The sequence below is a fragment of the Melozone crissalis genome, unplaced genomic scaffold (genome assembly GCF_028551555.1).
Source record: "Melozone crissalis strain CALT ecotype California unplaced genomic scaffold, PUWL_Pcris_2 ptg000008l_1, whole genome shotgun sequence".
Taxonomy (NCBI): domain Eukaryota; kingdom Metazoa; phylum Chordata; class Aves; order Passeriformes; family Passerellidae; genus Melozone; species Melozone crissalis.
The window spans coordinates 12501471-12523562 of record NW_026535786.1 but is presented as its reverse complement, the minus strand read 5'-3'; the positions used below and the strand labels follow the sequence as shown (position 1 = coordinate 12523562).

General features: G+C 41.0%; 1 protein-coding gene across 1 annotated transcript in view; it reads right to left on the bottom strand.

Moving 5' to 3' along the window:
- Positions 1-22092, bottom strand: part of CLCN1 (chloride voltage-gated channel 1) — a 56017-nt gene that overhangs the window by 1525 nt on the left and 32400 nt on the right. The window contains exons 8-23 of the mRNA XM_054270153.1: positions 20953-21031; positions 18110-18235; positions 14645-14729; positions 12119-12220; positions 10728-10812; positions 10118-10267; positions 8601-8670; positions 7218-7328; positions 6879-7092; positions 6052-6185; positions 5333-5547; positions 5107-5212; positions 3646-3728; positions 2836-2874; positions 2098-2202; positions 116-202 (exon numbers count right to left, since the gene is read on the bottom strand). Of these exons, the coding sequence (XP_054126128.1) occupies positions 116-202; positions 2098-2202; positions 2836-2874; positions 3646-3728; positions 5107-5212; positions 5333-5547; positions 6052-6185; positions 6879-7092; positions 7218-7328; positions 8601-8670; positions 10118-10267; positions 10728-10812; positions 12119-12220; positions 14645-14729; positions 18110-18235; positions 20953-21031 (1791 nt within the window). The remainder of the gene's footprint in view (positions 1-115; positions 203-2097; positions 2203-2835; positions 2875-3645; positions 3729-5106; positions 5213-5332; positions 5548-6051; positions 6186-6878; positions 7093-7217; positions 7329-8600; positions 8671-10117; positions 10268-10727; positions 10813-12118; positions 12221-14644; positions 14730-18109; positions 18236-20952; positions 21032-22092) is intronic.

Sequence of the window (22092 nt, the reverse complement as noted above, 5' to 3'; positions counted from 1 at the left end):
TAGTACTTGCAGTTATATATATTCCCAGCTGGAACCTGCTGCACCTGGGAGTTACTGCAGTGATCCACAGGACACTTGCAGTTACTTAGGAGGATGGCAGAGGATGTGTACTCACCTCTTCCAAAGCCAGCACTCCCCTCAGCTTCCCCATGCTGGTTACATAGGCATGGCTGAGGCCCAGCAGTGAGAACAATGTGTGTGTCTAGGAGCAAAACCACAAAAGACCATCTCAGAGGCTTTGGAAATGGGCAACACAGAACTTCATGCTAGAGCTGGGACTCAGGATTTAGAAATGGCAGTCACAAAGACACAAGACTGCAGTTATCCCAGTGAGAAATTATGTCTTCCCTTCTTGCCCTTTTGTTTCTGCCAAATGCTGCTCTTTGCTCCTTCTGCTGTGCAGCTGTAGCTGGGACTATGCTGATGATGGAGAGCACATTCTCAAGGTCATTCTAGTCCTGCAGCTGGTGGAGATTCACATACAACACCCTGTTGTGCATTTGGAGACCTATGCAGTTCCTGTTTCATTTTGGTGCTGGAAACTGAACTACCATATAGTAATATGTAAAGTCAAAAGCAGCTTAGGTTATTTATTGCAGTGCTTTCCTTATCAATGGAGGATTTCTTTTTTTCTTTTTTCCTGTCCCAGAATATTTTCTGTGAAAGCTTAAGCTTGTTGCTGCTTATCCAGTGCAGTGAGAACACTGACAACAAGTTATTCTCTTTCTCTTACAAAGTCTCCTTGAAAGGACAGATATCACACTGCTGTCAGTCTTCTTTTTTTCAGCCTAAATATACCGCATGATTTTACTATTCACAGATCAGGGTTTCTAAAACTTTCCATATTCTCAGTCCTCATCTCTGGTATATTTCCAACCTCCAGGTTCTTGAAGCTGAGCTCTAGCTGGACTTTACCTGTGGCCTTTACCATGAAATCATTCTGTCACAGCTAGTGTTTGACCTTTTTTTTAGCATCATATGAGAAACTGAATGTCATGTTCAAGTGCAAACTAGGAAAAATCTGATTTCTCAAGAATAAGACATTTTACTCTAAAGTAAAAGAAAACCAAAGAAAAGAAAACCTGGTTAAATATAGCTCGGTCATGATAAATTGTGGTATTCTTTTCATTGTCAGTAGTCTCACATTTAGCTCTAACTGTGCATATTTCACATAGTTTGATTATTTATTATTTATTCCTGGGTAGTTTTGGGGGGTTTTTTGTGCATCCAAGTTAAGTTGATTTGTCTGTTATTTCAGAGTTTCTCACTTGCTCTTTTGTATGACAGGTATGAAACTTTCCCCATGATCAGCCTTCAAGTATATTTTTTTGTAAGCTTATGTTCTCAAAGATATATGCTAGTGGTTTTCAGGTTACTTCACCTACCCCTTCAGAAAACTCATCTGAACTATATGCTAGCTTATTCTTGTTTTGCTCAAGGCTGAAATCTTAACAGTAATTCATTAATTTAGTACAAGGTCTATGCTGACTAGTCACATTAAATATTGATATAAGCATGCACCATGCACTTTTGCTTCAGTAGACTGCTTTCCACTGAATGAATGCCCAGTCCTACCTTCCTCTTGACATACAATGATTGCTTTACTCCCCAGTCATCCTATGCTGACTCTAGGTGCTGCATGATCCAGCTTCCTCTTTCCTTGTGCTTCAGTTCCATGAAGAGCCTGTGACACAGGCAGATGAGTAGAGGGTTTCTGAAGGCCCTCTGAGAAACACCCTGAGAAATCCAGGAGTGCTCATTCCAGTGCTGCACAATGACAGGGCAGACTGTCAATCGCAGTGGAATGCCCCAGCAGCAAGGCACACAATGCTGCTGTTAATGTAGCAGACTTTTTTTTTTCCCCAAAAGCTTTTTTAATAAATGGACTCAGACTTCTTATCACAAAGGCTTTCATTTTGCAGGAGATTGGAGATACACACAGGAGATTACAGGAACAAGCTCACTTCTGTAGCTCGATGTGAAAGTGGGTGGTGATAGTAGTTGTAGGTGAAGACAAGGAGAAGAAATAAGTCATAGACTGGACTTGGAATGAGTGGAGAAAAGTGATGTATGCCTCAGGGAGACATCTGCACTCACCTTGTGCAGGGAGGTTCTCTCCACCAGTTGGAAAGGGGAGGGATCTACGCGGCAGCTGTCAAAGCACACGTTCTTGTCCAGCTCCTCCTGTTCCCAGGCATCTATCTGACACAGGAAAGAAGGGGAGTCACTCTCACAGCTACCTGCAGCATTGCTGTCTTGTGTACCCAAACCATCCCCTCCTCCTGTTAATGCTTCTTCCTTCCTCTGTACAGCATTCATCTTGTCCATTATATCTCACCGCTCTGTCCCTTTCTTGCCAGATGTCAAGTCCCTGTGGAAACAGGGCAATTCAGAGATTTTCTGAGAAGATGGGGTTTTGTTTTTTCCTTCCTAAAGAGGGAATCTTTAAGAATCTTTAATCTTTAGCTTTCCTTTCTGAGTACATCTTCCCCTTGTTGTTGCAAGATGATTGATCCATTGTGTAAGAAATGAAGGAACAATGTGGGCCCACAAGGATTTAGATGAGGGGGCACCTGTGGAGGCCTCTAGTCCAAAACCCTGCTCCAGCAGGGCTGACTTCAAAGCTAGATCAGATTAGTCAGAGTCTTACCAGCACATCTAGCCAATCTCTTCTCTTATGGGTGAGACTTGCCCACTGTGCCACTCCAAGCAGAAATTTACTTTGGCTATGGCTTTATCTGCCAGTCACTGAGGTTCCTGGAGTGTTGCAAGTGATAGGAAATGGGTACAAGGAGCACTCACATGACCTCACTCCATTTCTGCACCTCATCTTACCTCTTCTGGTGTCATTGTCTCAATGACTTCCACTGGCTCCTGTAGGAGAAAACACTGTTCAGGACAGCCAAAGAACCCACAGTTTCACAGAGTACAGAAAGGGAAAATCTGCACAGCCTCCTCACCCCATGTGGTCCCCTTTTTGTTCCAAATGGTGTATTAGATTTTCCAAGTGCTTAGATTTTCTTTATACTCATCCATTATACGGTGTGCTCTGCCCTTGCTGTGCTTCCCTTGCCAATGACAATTCACCATGGAGTTCTGCTGGAGCAGTTCAGGTGCCTAAATATGGCCACCTAATACTGATTTAGATACTCTCAGGATATCCCACATAGGGTCCAACCACTGCCCTGGAGTGGATGGGTCTCCCGTAATCTCTCTCTGTTATCCCCAACCCTGTGCAGATGTGTCAGATAACCAAGGGCAAGTTTAACATGGCAAGAGCCAAAAGCTTTTTTTTTTTCATTTTTCTCCATCTGTCCAAAACTGTTTGCCAAATGGAATTGAACTGCATTTTATTGCATGTTAGCCAAAATATCATTAATTTTTATCACTGAGAAAAGATGCCCAAACTCAATCATGATAGTAGCCTGAGACCTGAGCACAGGTGACTCTTTAGGAAGATGCACACTCCTTTACAGTAATCACACCCTTTCTCCTTGGGTGAGCTCCCCACTGATGCTGTCAGAGTTCAGGACCATAACTGTGTCCATGCTTTAGCCAAATGCTGAATGTCTCAAGTAGTAGTTTCTAGTTCCACTGCATTCCCTTCTCTCTTCGGGGTACTACCAGGCTCTGTGTAGCCCTAACCTGGATGGTGCTCTCTGTTTCATGTGGATGGCTGCAATGGCACAAGAGCTGCTGGATCAGTTTCCTCAGACTCCTGAAACTGCCTGAAGGATGAGAACAAACACGTGGATAAGAGAGAAGGACAAATGAGAGACAAAAATACAAAGCCCCACACCTAATGCATCCTCTTAGCCAAGGCAGGCTGGGAAATGCTATGTATGAGGGACATAATAGAGCTGGGCTGGTCACAATCTGGCATTCAGTTTGAAAGATGGTGTCTGGGACATTCCAGAATGAATATTGCCATGGATGTGACAGGTGCCAAGGGGTGAGGAGTCCATGCGTTCTGTCAGAAGTGGAATAATTGGAATAGAAAAGACCAAAATTATACTCCCAGCCAAGGAGTCAGCAAAGAGGAGGATACAGGGCCTGGTGCTGTTGTGAGCAAGGCTATGGAGGAAGTTTGGTCAGAACAGTGATAGCTGTGAGCCAAACTAAAAAAAGAAAAGCAAAGTCTCATGAATTCATTTCTGTTCCACTTCCTTTGTCATTCCTGGGTCACCCAGTTCTAGCTTCACGTAAAATGTTTCACACACTGTCCTTGTTTTCATATGTGGTTCTTCTTCTGCTTTGGTAGGATAGGCGGATGGCTACCCCACCACTTCCCTGGTCTGGAAGCATAGAGTGGATTTTTCTATGCCTTAAAGGTATAGTCACACATGAGGGGTGTTAATGAACCAGAATGTGCTATATGCTCTATTACATGTAACAGTTGGGTGCCTAAAAGCATGAGCTAAAGCCCTATCCTCTGTACTGGGCTACATCTCTGTGCTTACTCACTCTCTGCATATTTCAGGATGCATAAAGGATAAAAACAACCCACCATCCTGCATCACATATACATGAAAAATAAATCAGCAATGAGCTATGAGTACAGTCTTGAAAGCAAAGCTAATACAGAGCTGGGGTGTGACACAGAAGAGCACAATACATCAATGGTTGTCCATCACATTGATGCAGCTGAACCAAAGAGATGTGTGTCCAAGGGAGGAGATGTTCAGTTTTGGAGATGGCTGAGTAACAGCCTAAGTTACTCAAAAACTTAGTGCAAAACATGTTTAGCTCTCAGGCTGCTTTCCCCGGGGAGATTCACTCATGTAGTGAAGGAGCCAAAGATGGGACCATTCTATGCACACTCTACAGAAAATGTCCAAGGAGTTGTTATTGCAAAGAATGGAGTGGGAGACAGACAGAGTCCATCCTTAGTGGGCTTAATTATTCTGTGCTGCCTGAGCGATCACAAAAGAAGGTATCTCCAGGTACATTACACTGATGTTGGGGTGCACTAACAAAGTGTCCTTCAGGAACAGCAGAGAAAGCTCCTCCTCAGTCTCTGGGAAGCCAGCCCCTCACACAGGCAGGTACACGCAGCTTCCCCAAGCCGGCTAGGATGTGGTTGAGCCATGACAGAAGTTACCGTACCTGGGTGCTGCTGGGGCTCCAAGGTTTCAGGCATTTGTTTTAGAGGACTTGTTGGGCCATTTGGCTCCTCTGGGTAACTGGGAGTGGGACTTGGAGGCTGAGGCAGCTGTTAGAGAAAGGAGAGAAAATAAATTCCACCTTGTGCCATTTATTTCTCAGCCTTTCCAAGCGCCTAACTGCTTCTAAGCAGTCTCTACGTTGCAGTCTGTCCACTTCCCTCCCTCACCTCTCCCTTCTCCTCTGTATCCTCATCCTCATCGACATAAGCAAAAGATTCGTGCTTCAGCTTGGGCAGGTTTGCCCAGGGTCCATCGTAGGGCGCCTCGTTCAGCTTCTGCTGCCTTTCTCTGTTGAGGAGCCTCCGCCGCTCTGGGCTGATGTGGGCCTGGAGGAGAGCCTCCAGCTCCGACCGCTCCACGGACCCCAGCAGGATCATGGACTCTGCACAACACAGAGCAGGGAAGCCATTAAACCACCTCCAGGTGGTTTGAAGGTCCCCTTCCACACATCACCCCTTCCTCCTTCCAGCCTCTTCCAGGTGCTCAGGCTTGTACTGCCTAGATCTGTACCGGAGTCACTGACCACCCTGTGGTGGCTCCTAGGCTGTGGGGCTGTGGGAAGGGGCCTTGCTGTCCTGAGCTCTGCCACCCCACGCATGCTCTTGGCTCATGCAGGATCCCAGGAGGGCCCTGTTGTCACAGTTCAGTCTGGAGACTTCCCACACATCTCCCTTACATGCTGGGTCTGCTTCATTGCCCACACTCCAGCTTCCCTGTGTGGCCAGCTGAACAGCTGTCTGCCATACATCATCCACAGTGGGAGATATTTAGGATTTTTTTTTAATATGGTAGGTCATACTGCCTGCTTCACACCATGTAATTTGAAAGCTAGTTTCTCCAAGCTGAGACAGTCTTCAGGAAGGACCAGTCTCTCCACATTGCCTACCTGGCGAGTCCACCAAAGGCAAAGATTTCACTGTGGTGCTTTGGAGTACCTCTTGCAAGTCTCGGTATTTACAGTTGGAGGAAACAAATTTCACATCTTGGACCATAATATCCTCAACAAAGATATTGTATTTGCTGTGAATTTGGGGAGAATAAGAGGAAGAGTTAGCATATTAAAATGCCAAGCACATAAATTCTCTAAAGAAATACCCAAATGACTACTTTTAAAAAAAGTGTTTAAAATACAGCTGCCAAATGATCTTCTGTGAGAGGAACCAGAGGACTTTCCAAGAGGATAAATACAGATTAACTGGATTTCCATTACAGTTGTATTTCACTCCGTTACCCCTTACCATGAAATACACACATGTATACATATATGTATAGATGGTTTTTATATACATACCCATGTGTATGACATATACTAGAGAGGGGAAGATGTTTATAGGAATAACTGAGTTTTGCTTCAAGCAAAATATCCAAATAAAGTATTTCAGACATTTGCTCATTTGCTGGGGAAAAATATCCAAACCCCACTGAATTTAGATAAATGAGACTCCTGAATTTTAAATTTTTAAGATGAAGCAACTTGGAAGTATTAATACAAATTCAGTAATATTGCAGGTCTTTCAGTGAAAAAAAGAAGAGGACTTTTCTCCATTTTTGTGTATGAAACCTAATTCTACTCCAACACTTGTTTTTTTCTTACTACAGGCCTATTGTGCCTTCTTAATTCCTTTGTAGTACTGGAGCCTTTCCATAACCTTTTATTCCCCTGTGGTCTTAACCCTCTCCTGCTTTATTTTCTTGCCTGTTTTGCTACTGTACCTTATGTGATTCCAGCCCAGGTCTGGCAGATAGGGCAACTTCTTCACCTGGATGATGCTATCGTAGAGGCTGGGCTGCAAACTCTGGGCCACCATGTTGGCAAGGATGACAGCCACCATCATGGGCAGGATGTGAGAGATCTGACCTGTCAACTCGAAGCAGATGACAGCGGTGGAGACAGTGTGGCTCACTGCTCCTGTCAAAGCTGCTGCACCTTTCCCAGGTAGGAGAAGGAATAGGGAGAGAAGAAGACTGTCATATAGAAACAGCGTGTCATGTCAACCAGGAAAATTACAGCAGTGGGAGCAGGTGAGGAAAAAGGAAGGTGTGGAGGCTCACCAATGACAGCATACCCTCCAGGTAAGATTTGGTAGAGAATGTCGTCAAAGAGGATCCCGTTGGGAAAAAGCGATGCCATGATTTCCCCAATGAGACGTCCAAATGCAGCACCTGAAAAATATCACTGACAGTTATGGAGTTAACATTTAAGGAACATCCAGTCTGTGCTGTGCAATCACTTGGATATTTTCTAACAGAAACGAAGCCAAAGCTTACATTAAAATGACACTGATAACTAAAGAGTAGTTCTCAGTTATAAAATACAGAAGTTAGACTAAAAGAGGAAAAAAGGGTACTAAGATTGTTAAATACAGCTGACCACTCATTCATTTACTTGGGCACACCGGGCACAGCAGTAGCTGTGATTCCCAGACTGGAGGACATATTTTCAGGCCGTGTACAATGTCAGTCAAGATCACAGTTGAGGCCCTTTAGACTCTCATGCTGTGAATGTCTAAGCATTAGAATCCCAGCTCACAGAAGAGTTTTTGTGGGAAGGGACTTCAGGAAGTCTTGTTCTGACCCTGCACAGAAAAGGGCTGATTTCGAAGTGACATGGAGTCACCCATGTCTTGTTCAGACAGGTTACAAGTCTGCAAGGATCTCTTGGACTGGTGGACACAAAACAGCACAGTGTTCCAGAATTGTATCCAAAATGCTGAATGCATAGAAACAAACAATTTCTTTGCATTGCTGTCTAGGTCTTTTCCTAATACAGCCCTGATGTTGGTTAGCCTTCATCACTGCAAGGGCATGGTTACTGCCTCATGTTCAGTTGCTGCCTGCCAGAACTCAGAGGTCCTTAGAGCACCCTATTTCATTTGAGAGTTGTGGGTACTGAATGCTGAATGTCATGAGCTTGTATAGCCCAGTCTAACATAGCCTCTCTTTCTAAACATCAGCATCACATTATTGTGATTTTTTTGTTGTTATTGGAATTAAAACCAGTTAAAAGTCAATAAACTTTTTATGTTATCACATTTCAGTCAGAAGAAAGGAGTTAGATTACATTGCAGGCACTAGTTTTGAGGTTATCTCTTCTGGCTGGCTTTCAAGGGTGAAAGGAGCAGCTACTATTAATTACAGGATATAAGTGAAGAGGCATAGAGATTAGAAGGCCATGGCTCAGCATGTGACCCCAAATGTGGCCTTCCTTATGTAAAAGGGTAGGGACTACTTATTTGGCATTTGGTTTCAGGGGGTTGAACTAATGACAAAAGCAGAGATCCAGAGGCTGGGCCATGGACTGCTAATCAGGTTGTCATAGACATCAAGTGGTGACTCCTCATATGCCAGCTGAACCCTGCTGGGTGTGTAGGCAGTGTCTCTCCTATTCTCTCTCCCTGTCAGATGAATATGCTGCAAAACAAAATTGAAACTCACCTAATACGAAAACAGGCATGAAGCCTCCACAGGGGATTGGCATCGTGGTGGCAATAACAGCCATGCAGAACTAGAACAGAGGCAGAGGGTGCAGTTGTTACTGAGCAGCAGTAGCATTTCCTGCTGCCCCACTCTGTGCCCAGCCTGGCTACAGAGACCAGAAAGCTGCTGAGGTGTAGTACTGCTAACTGAACTCTGTCTTTGTAGTACCAAACCTGGCCAAATACAGCTGAAAACTGATTATACTGCAGTGGAGAATCAGGCCAGGCCTTTGCCCAGAGTCAAAATAAAAGTTTCTTTTTTATGTGGTCTATCCCAATGCTGAATTTATCCAGAAGAAAATCAAGAGTTGTTATCTAGTGAGTAGAGAAAGCCTTTAGTTAGCAGGACAATGCCAATGAATCTAGTGACTCAGGGTACAGCTTCTCCAAAGGCGAACAGATGGACTCAGGACCGACACACCCTGTAGTCCACTCCTCTCCTCTTTTCTTCAAGTAAACAAGACTTTTCTGCTTGGTGCACTGCAATAAGAATTATCGCAGAAGGAGAACCCTTAACTACCTGTCAGAAATTAATAGAGTGTTTTACTTTGGGTGGAAACAGTTGTGTCAATCAGTCATTGATAGCTGCTCTTGATCTACCGAAATTTTCAACTGACATTGCAAGTGGCCTCAGCTCTTCTGCCCCTTTGCAATAAGTAAATAATAAAAGAATTAGCACCTATTCTATGATACTTTTAAATCTATTTATCTATCTATCTATCTATCTATCTATCATCTTTCATCTTAGGAAAACCTCCTTCTTGCTGCTTTTATTTTGAACATTGGAATATGATGTTTTCTTCTTTCAAATGTCTTTTTTTTTTTTTTTTTTTTTTTTGCTCTGTCCCATGTCAATTACACAGCTGATCCTTTCAGAGGCTGAACAGTTGCAACTTCCACAGACCATGTCAGCTCAAAATTTTTAATCTGCTGTTGCTTTCTGGGAAGTGAGCAAAACTGTTTCCAGCTGCACTTCTCCATCAAGTTTTGACAGACTGCTAAGAAATCCTTGAGCCTCACACAGCTGTAGATTGCACTTGCATGTTTCTATTTATCCCATATCTGAAGTTAGGAATATCAAATAGACTGCATCAGACTTCATTTAGATAAAACATAAATTATCTGAGGGCTTTTTAGTTAGTCAAGTATTTATTTTTGTGGAACTTGAGAAATCTTTCCTGATTTAGTTTTCCCTACCAACTACTACACAGTGGACACCAAAGGTCATTCAGCAGGATGCATGAGGAGGATGACCTAGGGAGCAGAAAAGGCTACTTTTTAAAGGAAACTCTTCCCTAATAATTTTGGTCATTCAAGGTGGACAAACATCACATGAGAAGATGTAGGAATCCATTGCAGCTGTAGTGCTTCATTCAATACCCAGCAGCTCCTCATTGGCACTTCACAAACTGCTTCACAAAAGGGAAGAGCATTCAGTCTGAGTGGAGGAGGATTATGGTGAGCTGGGCTTCCTACCTTCACAAGGAAGAAGAGCAGGATGGTGACAAAGACGCTGACTTTAGGATGGATCCAGGCAGCAGATTTCCCTAGGATCTGGGTGTCCCCAGAGTGTTTGATCCAGGTATAGTTATCAAAGAGAGTGCTGATGGCTTCCCGTGGCATCAACTAAACAGCAAAAAAATGAGGTATGAGTCATGACATTAGATGAAGTAAATATTCTATCTCTATTACAAGGAAGTGGAGGAGATTTTTACCATGGGAATTCACGACTATGAGGCTTAATTCACATTTCTAATCTTCAGGAAGAGAGACAGAACTTTACTCATACAGGTGAAGAGAGAATTACTTTTACACAAAGGGTAAGATTTTCCTTATTATTTGCTTAGAAGAGGGGATAATTACTTTTACACATAGGGTAACATATTTCTTATTATTTGCTAAGAAGAGTGGACCTTTTTCAAGTTTTCTATGAAGGAGGTAGCAGAGATCATGTAGTGCCTCCTCAGTCCAAACTCCTCCCATACTGTTCTTCCCTTTTCCCTGACACAAGGTTATTGGGGCGGAGGATAAGGAGATAACGTTCCAAAGAACTGCACAGAATTGATAATACACTTTCCAGCCTCACCTCTCCTGCCATGAACTGCCCAAATCCATGAGGAAACGTCACAGACGCTATACAGAAGGTTATAACCGCAGGGTATATCAGTCGGCTGTAAAGGAAGAAAGTTATTGCAGTGTGGCCTCACATTCAGTTCTTGCAGCACCATCACTTCAGGACTAGGAATGCTATTTCTGTGAGGCTCTCTGCATTTGTATCCATTATTTTTGGAGTGCTGTTACCAGCAGTTTAATGCCCTGCTCCACTGTGACACTTCACAAGCACTGAAACAACATGAGCCTAAACTGCTTCCACGTGCTGGACTAATCCTGTCATGTGTCCCTTGGCAAGTTACTTTTCCTACAGGAAGCATTGGCTGAGATTTAGGAAGACAAAATATAGCAAAATATAACTTGATTCAGTCTAAGGACCTAAAAATTTCTGAGAAATCAGTGAAAAGTAGATTCCCCCTTTTCAGGCTTGGCTCTACTTCTCTATTAACTTGATTTGACAGCCCTGCTGCTGTTTGTGGGTAAGGCTACATGATGAGGAAAGACAATTTTCTTTCCACACAAGAAAGTAAGCTAATTTGAACTTCTGTTTATTTAGTGGTTTTCTTCTGGTCAGGCTTGCAAGTGGAAAAGAAATAAAGTCCTCCATGCCTCTCAACTTCAAAAATTCACATAGTATCAGATCTTTTTCTGTAAAGAGTCTGAAGACATTTACAGCTAGCCACCATTTCTTAACTTGTTCAATTTATGAACTTTGGAGGTTAGGACTCTATTAGAGAGGGGAAAACAATATCTTCAAGTGTCCTGTAAAAACTTTATTGTCAAGACTTTTATTTAATTTTTTCATTTCTCTTCCATGCTACATTCCACACCATTTGGTTACTATCAGTTTCAGCTTTTGGTTGATAAGAATGGAGCACATTCGTTACATTTATGCCAACACTTTGATTAAAACCAAACTACATATTTTAAAAACATAGTTAGATTTCAGTTGTGTTCAATTTTCCTAAAATATAAATAATATTGAATTTTTCACAGATCCTAAAAATCCTAAACAAACCAGAAACAGAACGATTTTAAAAAGCATGATCATTGACTTTCTAATTAAAAATATTTTCTGTCCAATGAATAGTTTGCCTTGTCCTCTTAACAAATATTGCAGTGTCTCCCTTCCAAATCAATGGGTTATTTGAAACTATGGAGGCTGATCAAAAGGAAAATTCAGTGCACGAAAAATTCTCTTGATGTTTGCAGAGATCTTTCTCTCATACAGGAGCAATTTCTCATATTTTTAATATCTTACGCATGAAATAGATCTGCTGTCTTCCAGAAAGCAGTTGCTACTATCCAGTACCAGTAGGGTGTAAGAATCTGGTCCCTAAAGAGAATATCTTCACAAGCACTCACTATTTGGTGAGAAACTGGCTCAAGGCTTTATGACGTCGGATGCCCAGGACCACTTGGCGATTGAGATAAACAAAAAAGGCTCCAAGGAATCCAGAACATATGCTAAAACGGAGAAAAAGAAATAAAATGCCAAAAAACAGATAATACACAAACCATCAACCAAGAAAATGAGTGGTTTAATCTTCAGCTGCTAGTGAAGCCTTTTGAATGTCAGCTGGAGGGTTACTCCTGCAGCAGCTCATTTTATTGACTCCCTGATGAAAGAGGAGAAATTATCTTGGACCTTTGTCATGCACACTACCATTTTACCAATTTTCTCTTGCTGACAGGGGAAAATCTATAAAATACTTTATAAAAAGAAACTGAAAGTTCTCAGTGGGGGCTCGTGAAGAGCAACGGGGCAAAGAGCACTCTTGTCAGAACTTAAACATCAGGTTGGAACAGAAAATAGTAAAAATGAGGGGAGTTTTAAGTCTGATTCAGTAAAATTATACGCCTACAACAATTACTAATAGTGATAGGAACTCTTGTGCCTAAAGCAAAGTATATCATCTCTATGATCCTAATAACTTAGGTTATGCTCCTGATTTTAATAAAGTAAGAAAAAAAGTGTAGTTGTCTAAGAATTGGTGTGATCCCTAGGCTCTGTAGCTTAATGAGACTTGGATAAATAGGGCCTAATACTTGAACATGAAAAGAAAAGAGTGAAAAAAGACTGCATTTAGAATTGGTAAGGGGAAGCTTTATTTTAGGTGACAAGCAATAACCCACATAATACTGAGGATAAACACTTCATATTTTCATTCTATTAATTTCTAAAATTAATGGACTTCTGCTTTGTTATATGTTACACATGCTTTTGCCAAATCTCATTCAATGAATTATTTAGTATACTTAAAACATTGTACGTTGAAAATAATCCTGCTTTATCATTTAAAAATTGCAGAGAAACACATTTAAACTAAATATAAAGCTTTTCACAGACAAACATGTTCAATGAATTACTCTTCAATATTTTAAGCCAGCACTGATTAGAAGGGTGTTTAAAATAGACCAGTCCCTTAGGCAATATAAGCCTAAAGACTACACAGTAAACTGAATTGCTCTGTAATATTTTATATTAAAATATAGGTCTCTCCATTCCTGTCTATCATTTTATCAATAAACAGGAAGTGGTCCTTCTGTAGAGATTATGCAAATTAACATTTGGTGACACAGAAAAACAAGATCTACCCATTGATAGTTCTTGTCCCACCTGAAGGTTAAGAAATATGTTGGGTAGAAAGAATGTTCAACTTTGTGACTTAAGAGAATTTGGAGCATTCCAAGTTGGTATCAGGACTTTATCCAAGACTATCCAAGACGTTGGGGTTGTTTTTTATTTTAGAGACCACACTGGCCACCCAGGCATTTGAAAGCATTTTGCAGTTGTCGTATATTCCTTCCCTAGCCTATGTGCAATGCTGAAGAAAGCCAGCTCTGTCAACTCTGTCCAAAACATAGCGGCAAGAAGTTTTGTATTCTAACAACCAGCTGTAAAACCACAAGGATTATGCTTTTCCTTGCCAATCTAAAGCAGTAGATTCCTCCAAGCTCATTAGGCAAGTCTGTTTAAGGGGAAGAACAAAGTGAATACATGTTGCTAGCAAAAGCTCCTGTGTATTCACAGATTTTTCAATATATCTGATGTCTTTAAAAAACCCCACTTGATTTCATATTCAAGTAAATTAGTAGGAGAGCAGCCTACTAAAATAGGCTGGAAAACCTCAAATATATTTCTGGTCTTGGATGGAGGTCTTGCAAGAGAATATGTTCACCGCACCAAAACAGGCGTTTTTTCCTACAGTGTATTCCTTTCATTACTGCTCTGAAGTGATTTCCCCAGAGCCTCCCTCAAGCTCTAACCACAGGTTTTTCCCCACAGCAATTCCAAATTCATCTTTTCTCAAGTATTTCCCAATTTTCATTTTTCTGAAGTTTATTCTTTCATTTCCTCCAAATTAACCAAATTATTCTCACTGAATCCAATTACTGTTGATTACCCTTGTCACCATGTCAGGTGTACAACCTCCCTCAAAAAGGATAATCAGTCTGAGCTTGTGAAAAGGAAACTTCAGGTTAAACCTTTTGTTCTATCTTTGTCATGTGAAATGGCCATACTTGTTGGATCAGTTCATTTGGGGATAAGGTCAAAACAATTAAAGGGCCATTCAGTAAATTTATTCCCAGAATTTTGACCAAGTTAGACTTACTTTTTTTTTCCTTTTTTTTACCTCCAAGTTTAATTTCTGAAAAAGATACATGGAAAGGAAATAACAAACACCTTAATAATTGCAATATTTCTTTCCTTAGCCATTGTGATACATAGGCACCATTTCTGAAGGAAGAATTCCAACAAATAGAAGCCTTGTTTGCCACAATCAAAGTGACTAAAAGTGATGTTTGTAACTTTTTGGCAGAAGAATTCCTAACAGTGATCATATTCTAACCTTTGTAGAGCAAGATGTCAGTTTCCTGGGAACTCACCCTATTATAGCAAATGCTGGCAGCTCTTGCAGGTCAAAGGGGAAATCCATACGGAAGTTTGTTCTGAACAGGGCTGTGATGGTAACTGTGAGAAACAAAAGATAGAGGAGGAAAGAAAATAATGAGGTGAGAAGTTAAATGCAATAAAAGCTAGGGTAGGAACAAGGAAACTTGTTTATACATGCTCCTGTGTGGTTTTCCTGTGTGGTTATATACATTATTACAGATTGGCAGACTGCTCTGATTTTGTAGGTTCTATTTCTGAGCAGTTGCAACTCTAGCACTCTAGATGGTCTAGGTTTGCTTTCACAGAGTGTATGCATTATTTTTAGCATCAATCCCTGATTTTTACAAGGTTTTCTTTTCTTTCTTGTCTCCTACCATTCATCCACTATAGAAAAAAAAGCTCTTCCTGGTATCCTTACTGACCAAGAGGTCTCTTTGCTGAGGCAGGTAGTGCATGCATAGCTGAGCAAGCTGTGTCACTTCTTACAGTTGTGATTGCCTTCCAGAAACAAAACTCAGATCTTCACTGAAGTTACAGCTTCAAAATTTCTGACTGGTACCAAAACTTGAAAATTAAAAGCTTAGAAATCAGAGATGTAAAAGATCAGCTAAGCCCCATCTTCTCCAGCTCACCCCTCCTGGTAGTGCTGCTCTGCTACAATGCAATGTTCAAACCTGAGCTGCTTTTTTCTGGAGGTGCATTATTATGGGGAAACAATAAACATCTGTGGGCCAACAGGAGAAGGATAAATCAGCAATTTACTACAGAGTGGAAGTGCAGCTGAATGAGGATGGCTATAAATCCCCACTTGTCCTGGATGAAGGAATTATTTGTTCAATGAGAAAATAAAAGAAGCAGTGAAAATCTAGCATATGATAATAACAGGAAGAATTAAGTACTTTTAATTTGGTCAGACAGAACTAGGTTTAGAGTAATAATTTAATGAGGTCTCAGTGGGTTATGTTACCTAAGATAGCTAAGCCTAAAACTGCATTCTACTATCCAAATTTTGAAGATCTTGCTCCCTGTCTCTTCCCCCTGCTCCTTCCCTCCCGGCTGTACTATTGTTCTCATCTCCCATTGGGCCCACTCTGACACATCACAGCCTTCTGTGAGCTCCTTTGCCTCATTAAAACCTGCCAGAAAACCTGTCTGCTCTTTTCCTGGATTACTCCTTTGCCAGTGAAGTGAGTTGAATTGGGGGGAACAACAGACCCAGGCGGCACCAGCGAGGGTTAGAACAACACTCAGGGATAGAAGATGGTGAAAAGCAGGGTGCCCTCTTTTTTGTTAGATCAGCCCAAGAAAGGGATCATCTCAATTCAGTTTTAGGAAATAGTCCAAGCCACTAAATGGCAGAGCATTAAAAAGTATAGTGAACTCATTTTCAAAGAGTTTTGCTGCAGGGTGGCAAAGATGACCAGAGGAAAGGAAAACAGGCACAGCATTTAGTCTGGGTCTTTCTTAGTTCCATCTCTACTCCCACAGAAGAGAAAGAGATTTCCACAGAGAGATTCATCCCACCTGTCTACATCCTCTTTCCTGAGTGACTAAGCCATCCTGAAACTAAATGTCTAAGCCCTTTTTTCTGCATTGGCTACCAAATGTACCACTTTAGAGTATCTGTCCAATTCTTACAAGGCTAGAAGTAAAAAGGAATGGGAAAGTAGTTAATGTGAACATTTAATTAAAAATAGATTTGAACTTTAAGATAGCACTGATCCATGTATAGAAGGAACCAGAAGGAGCAGAAGGAAGGCAAGGCATGAAATCCTATGGCAAGTAAGATGAAAGCTGGGGACATGGTAAAACAGAAATCCTGCAAATTGCAGAACTCCAGCCTTCCATGACTGACAAAGAGGGACTCAAGCTGGAGCAGCCAACAAGAGTGGTTGACAAATAACCAGAAGTTATTTGGAAAGTACAGATCATGGTGTGAGGCCAGACAACAAAGTCATGAGTATCAAGAGTCCAGCAAAGATTCTGTGGGTCTAAGAAATAAAAGAATTTTGGTGAGATGCTACACAACTTACTTGCATGTGTCATTCTGATGTGATCACTTCCCTACCTCCTTCTTCCTGGTAGCAAGCATAATAGAACATGAACAGAGACTGAAAAGACTGGGTGTGTAACTTTTGAAGGGACATAAATGAGCAAGAAAAGACATGAAAGGCAAGTTAGAGCAGATATGATAAAAGATCATAAAATAATGAATGACTTAGCTAGATAGAAGTTCCTAGTTCCTTAATACAAGGACAAGCAGACTGACAACACAAAGAAAATACAGAACTGTGAGAAGGAATGATTTTTCACAGCCAGTTGAATCATGGAACTTTTTAACCTAGACAGTCAATGAAGAAGAACTTGAAGAGCCATTAATATGGGTATTAAAGCTGTCTGGATGATTTTGAAGAAGGGACAGGAGTCAAGATGATTCAGGATTAAGCTAATTTCTAGTGATTTGAGAGACCAAGAAGGGAATCAGAAAAGACAAAGTGAAGGACAGGAAATTATCTCTTGTTATCTGTCTTTGAGTTTCTTATATTTTTCTCTGGAAAGAACAGAAAGATAAGGGTTCTGGTTTTTTGTGACAGACCCAATGGTTAAATACAGCTGACTTTTAGGCAGTGCTGTATAAAGAACAATGTAGTCCCTTTCTACATTCAGGTAGAAAGTGTAGTAATTTTCTATATTTCAGAGAATATTCAAACCCCAAAAAACCCCATCCCTCTGAAGCCAAGAGAGACATGTTGTAGCAGTTATAAATAAATAAACTGCCCACATGGAGCTCAATAAAATAGATGTAATTGTAAGACTAAAAGATAAAGGCATTATAAGGAAGAAGTTTACATAGAAATAGCAGCCTTCTGCACCCAAACTCTATTCCCAGAGTGATTGAGATACTCCCCTGAACAAGCCTGACTTGTGCAATTTCTGTCTGCAACACATGCCACTCTCATGCTTTTCAGTTACTTGAGACACTTTATTTTTTCAGGACCTTCAGTCAGATCCTACCAATCCTATACTCTCCTAATCATTCAATCATCTCAATTTTCTTGATTATCTGTTTTTAGTCAACAGATGATCAAAGCAGGGCATGAGTTTTCCAGCAAGGATTACATCCTGTGGGACAGGATATCTCTGTGTTGGAGCCTGGATGCTGTCCTGAGTAGAGGCAAAAAAAATCCCACCTCAGGTGGTCCTTTGCTTGCTGAGGACTCATATTCTGTCATTTATCAGTTAGATACACCCCAGCTCTCCTAGGAATAGGTTGGGCTAGACAGCTGACAAGATGGCAAGACACTTCCCTTTCTCCTTCCTTCTGTGCCATGGGAAGACATGTGTTGTGGCAGAAGCTTCAAACATCATAAAAACATTGTGGTTTTGAGAAAGATGGAAAATAATGTATGAACAGAGCAACCTCTGTGCAAAGAGGGCAGGAATGGCTTTTAGCTTACCTGCATCCTTGTTCCAGACAGCCAGGACTCGGAACATGAAGGCACTAAAGGTGGCTGCAAAGAAGCCTCTCCAATAATTGCGCACAGCAAAGTAAGTGGAGGTGACCTCGATGCTGAAAAGAACCCCTAGAAAGGGTTGGAAAGGGAGCAAAGTTAAAATAACAAGTGTCATGTTAGAAGCATGAGAGAGGGTTCTAAATAGCTCTCTAGAGCAGTGGTCTCCACACTTATTTGATCATGTGCCCCTGACAATAAAAGGTTTTTGAGCATGTACCCTCCCCTCATATGTGTATTTATTTATTTAAAAATAATGCGCATGTACTACTGTACTAAAATATTGTGTACAATAGCAAACATGCACAAAAATAGAAAATAAACAAGGTTGAGATAAAGATGAAATAAACATAATTTAAAAATAATTTGTTTTATTTATAATTGGAACAAAATAATTGTTCTCAGTAAAATAATAATATTCTTTATTTTTGAAAATCTGGGTTTAATGCTCTGTGACACAAGGATTCCTTGTTCAATTATTTTGATACTTGGTCTAAAAAGAATATCTCACAAAGACACACAGGTCCAAATGCAAGAAATGTATCATTTGCTGTGCTGGCTAAATCATGATACTATTTTTTCAATCCCACCCACCACATATGCAAAGATTTTTATTAAAGTTTGGGTAGTAAATTTTCATCCTCCCTGATGTCAATCATTTGTGGTTGCAAAATAATCAGATGATGTTGAATTTTTATTTTTTTAACAAGTGAGTTCAAAACCCACTGAAAATCATAATCTTGAAGATTTCTAAAAAGGTAGAAATTTCTGTTTTCAAGTTTTTTGAGTATATATAAAGTGACAGTTTTTGTAGCTAAGACATTTACATTGTATTTGGCAACAGATTCACAAAACCTCCACAAATTTCTTTTGAAAAGCAGTTTCTCACCCACTCTTAGAACATCACTTTCACCTTGAAGTACATCAAGTATGTTTACTTTTTCAAAAATAACTGCTAGGTAGCAATCTACTGACAGACACTTGTCATCACAGAAAAGATCAGCAAATTCAGAACACCTCTTTTTGTAAAAGAAAAAGGTGCAACTGGACTTTAAATTCTATTCTTCTCTAAAGTTGGTATCAGATAACCAGCAAATGCCTGTAAGATTTTCATGGTCATTTCCCATCTCGTTATGAAGTATTGTAAAGATTCTACTCTTTCAGGGTCTTGTTTTTATTAAATGAACCACATCAACAACATCCTGCAGCACTTTGTGCATGTCTGGCTCCCATTTCTTTGCTGCAATAGCTCATCTGTGAACACTGGAGTGCATGAATTCCAGGTGTAATGGTGTCTAGGTAACTTTACCCCCCCAATTCTTCTCTTATTCTGCTCCACCAGTTGTTACATGTGCAGAGCTCTTCCATGAAACAGTTTTTATTAAAGAAGTCATTTACTGTTGGGAATACAATTTCTGTCGTAGATATTCCTTTCAGTGTCTCACAGAAAGAAGTTCTGCAATTCACTATTGAAACAGAATCTGGAAAATACCAGCATCTGAGGCATTTCAGAAACATCTGTACTCTAATCCAGCTGCACAGGAAACCTCTCCTACTGTGCAATTTGTACAGACTCTTGTTTCTTCAACCTTAAGCAATGTTTGCTGTGCATCTTCCAGCAGTGTTTACTGAAGGAACACATTTTAGTTTGCTGCCCTATTGCTTTCTGTCTACTATCACAGCCATTTTTACATTTTATGGCAGGAAGAACAAGCGTTTCCCCTGTGCTGTGTGGCATTTTCTCTTTTGCTGTGAAGCAAGAGACCTCAAAGGAGGCTTCTCTACACATTTGTCATTAGGTTCAGTGGAATTTTGTGAAGTATTGGACTGAATGTCACACGGCTTGAAACATCACTGAAAAAATTGTAGAGGTTTATCTTCATGCTCTGGATGCCTAGATTTTAAAGGTTTTGCTAATTCTGATGGCTTCATACCCTCATTACTTAACTTCTCAAAGCACAATACAAACACAGGGTAAAGTTCATAGTTAACAATAGCAAATGTAAATTCATATTTAACAGAACCTTTGATAATCTTAATCTTTTTTTATCCGACTTCCTCTCCGATCTGATTAGCTGGCCATTGTTTGTACCTCATAATGGGACTGAATAAGGGCCTGTGCTAGAAGTGTCAGCTCTGCCATTTCTTGTCATTTCTCTGTGCTGACATTATTAGTATTATCTTCAATCCATAGCCTCTTTGCAGGAACCTTTAAAAGCCACTTTTCCAATTTGTGAGGATTAGTTTCGTTAACACTAGATAATATAATCCATAAATCCACTTAATCCAGTGTGAGCACACATCAATTGCAATTCATTGTAATATGCTTGAAAGAGAATAAATGATTGAAGGCACCATGGTCAACCTCCCACATTGGGAGCAACTCTACACCTCATGCACTGCATGTGACAAGTGGCCATGTGACATATTAGGGCACCACTGCCAATACAAATACTTAATATTAGTGAAGTTTAATCTATTTACTTTTTTATATTAAAAAAAAATAGAAATTCTGGTGTTTCCTTCCCACACCCAGCAGATCACCTTGTGTGCCCCCTGGGGTATGCACATCCCAATTTAGAGACCACTGCTCTAGAGAGCCTGCTCCTCTTGCCTCCAGAAAGTGGACAACACGTGGGAAAGAGACCGTCAGAGACGCTGAGGAGGTTGAAAACACTAAAGGTAAGTGTCTCATCAAAAATGTGGTGCAGGAGAAGGGCAGAGGAGAAGAGGACTAGGTGGGAGAGGATTTCGCTACCTGAGGAAAAGGAAACAGAACAGCCACTTGCCTCCAAGTGGTGTCCCAAAGCAGCAGCCAACACCCACAGCACAGCCCACAGTCAGGACATCCGTGTAATAATAGGGCTGCTACTGGTGAAAGAGACAAAGAGAGACAGACAAACAGAAGAAAGAAGGAAAGAAAACAGAGAGTGAGTAACAAAATTGGCAGGGGTTACTGCATGATGTCACCCAGGTCTGTCTCCAGTCTCAGAGTTACAGCAATGTTTATCTTACTTCTCCCTTCTGGATGGCTTCAAAATAGTGAAAAGGCAAGACTTGGCACAGGACAGGCATATACCTGGAATCACACATTCAAGAAACATGAAGAAGGCAGCACCTCATTTTCCTTTGAAACATACACATTTCTTCGTCACTGTGGAAGAAATGTCTCCTGGAAGATCCTCCAGAGGGTTGAAGGAGCATAAGTAGGTTTTACTCCATCTTGTTTACTTTGGCAGGGAATCTCAGGATGCACATGTGCCACAGAATGCCTCAAAAAACCTATCCTGTGATTCAGTGTGCATAAGGTACATGCATGTCCAGAGCAGAGTGTGGATTGATGCTGAAGGTTCTCCCGTGCTGGGTAGGTGAGTGGGTGACAGATCACCCAGTAAAGCATTGTGCTGTCCTGGCAAAAATGGTCATAATAATAAAAAAAGTAATTGGAAGGTATAAAAGGGAGATTCTTTCTAAGACACTGAGTACCATTTGCTTGTCAAGGGCTAAACTGGCTTTTAAAATCCATCCTCCTTGACACACAGGGTAGTATTTACCTGCAAGAACACCAAGAAGTTACACATCAGGGCAATATGAAGTCAAACTGCAAGCTATATCCTGGACCAAGCTGAAGATTACATGACTCTGAAGTAAGGGAAATCACATTTGGCAATTTGGTGTAAATCCAAAAGAGGAACTAGGGGTACAAAAACTATGATAACTTTCTGTTTGTTCTCATAATACAATGTTATCACAGACTCACAGCAAGTTTTAATCCTGTGTTTCTGAATGCTTCTCAATGTCTCTGTTCAGAGCTGGGCTAACTGCAAGGTTAGATCAAGGGTAATGGGATCAGGGTGCTCAGGATCGGGCTGCTAGGGTGGCCCTGAACACCTTCAAGGGCAGCAATTCCCCAGCATCTCTTGACACGT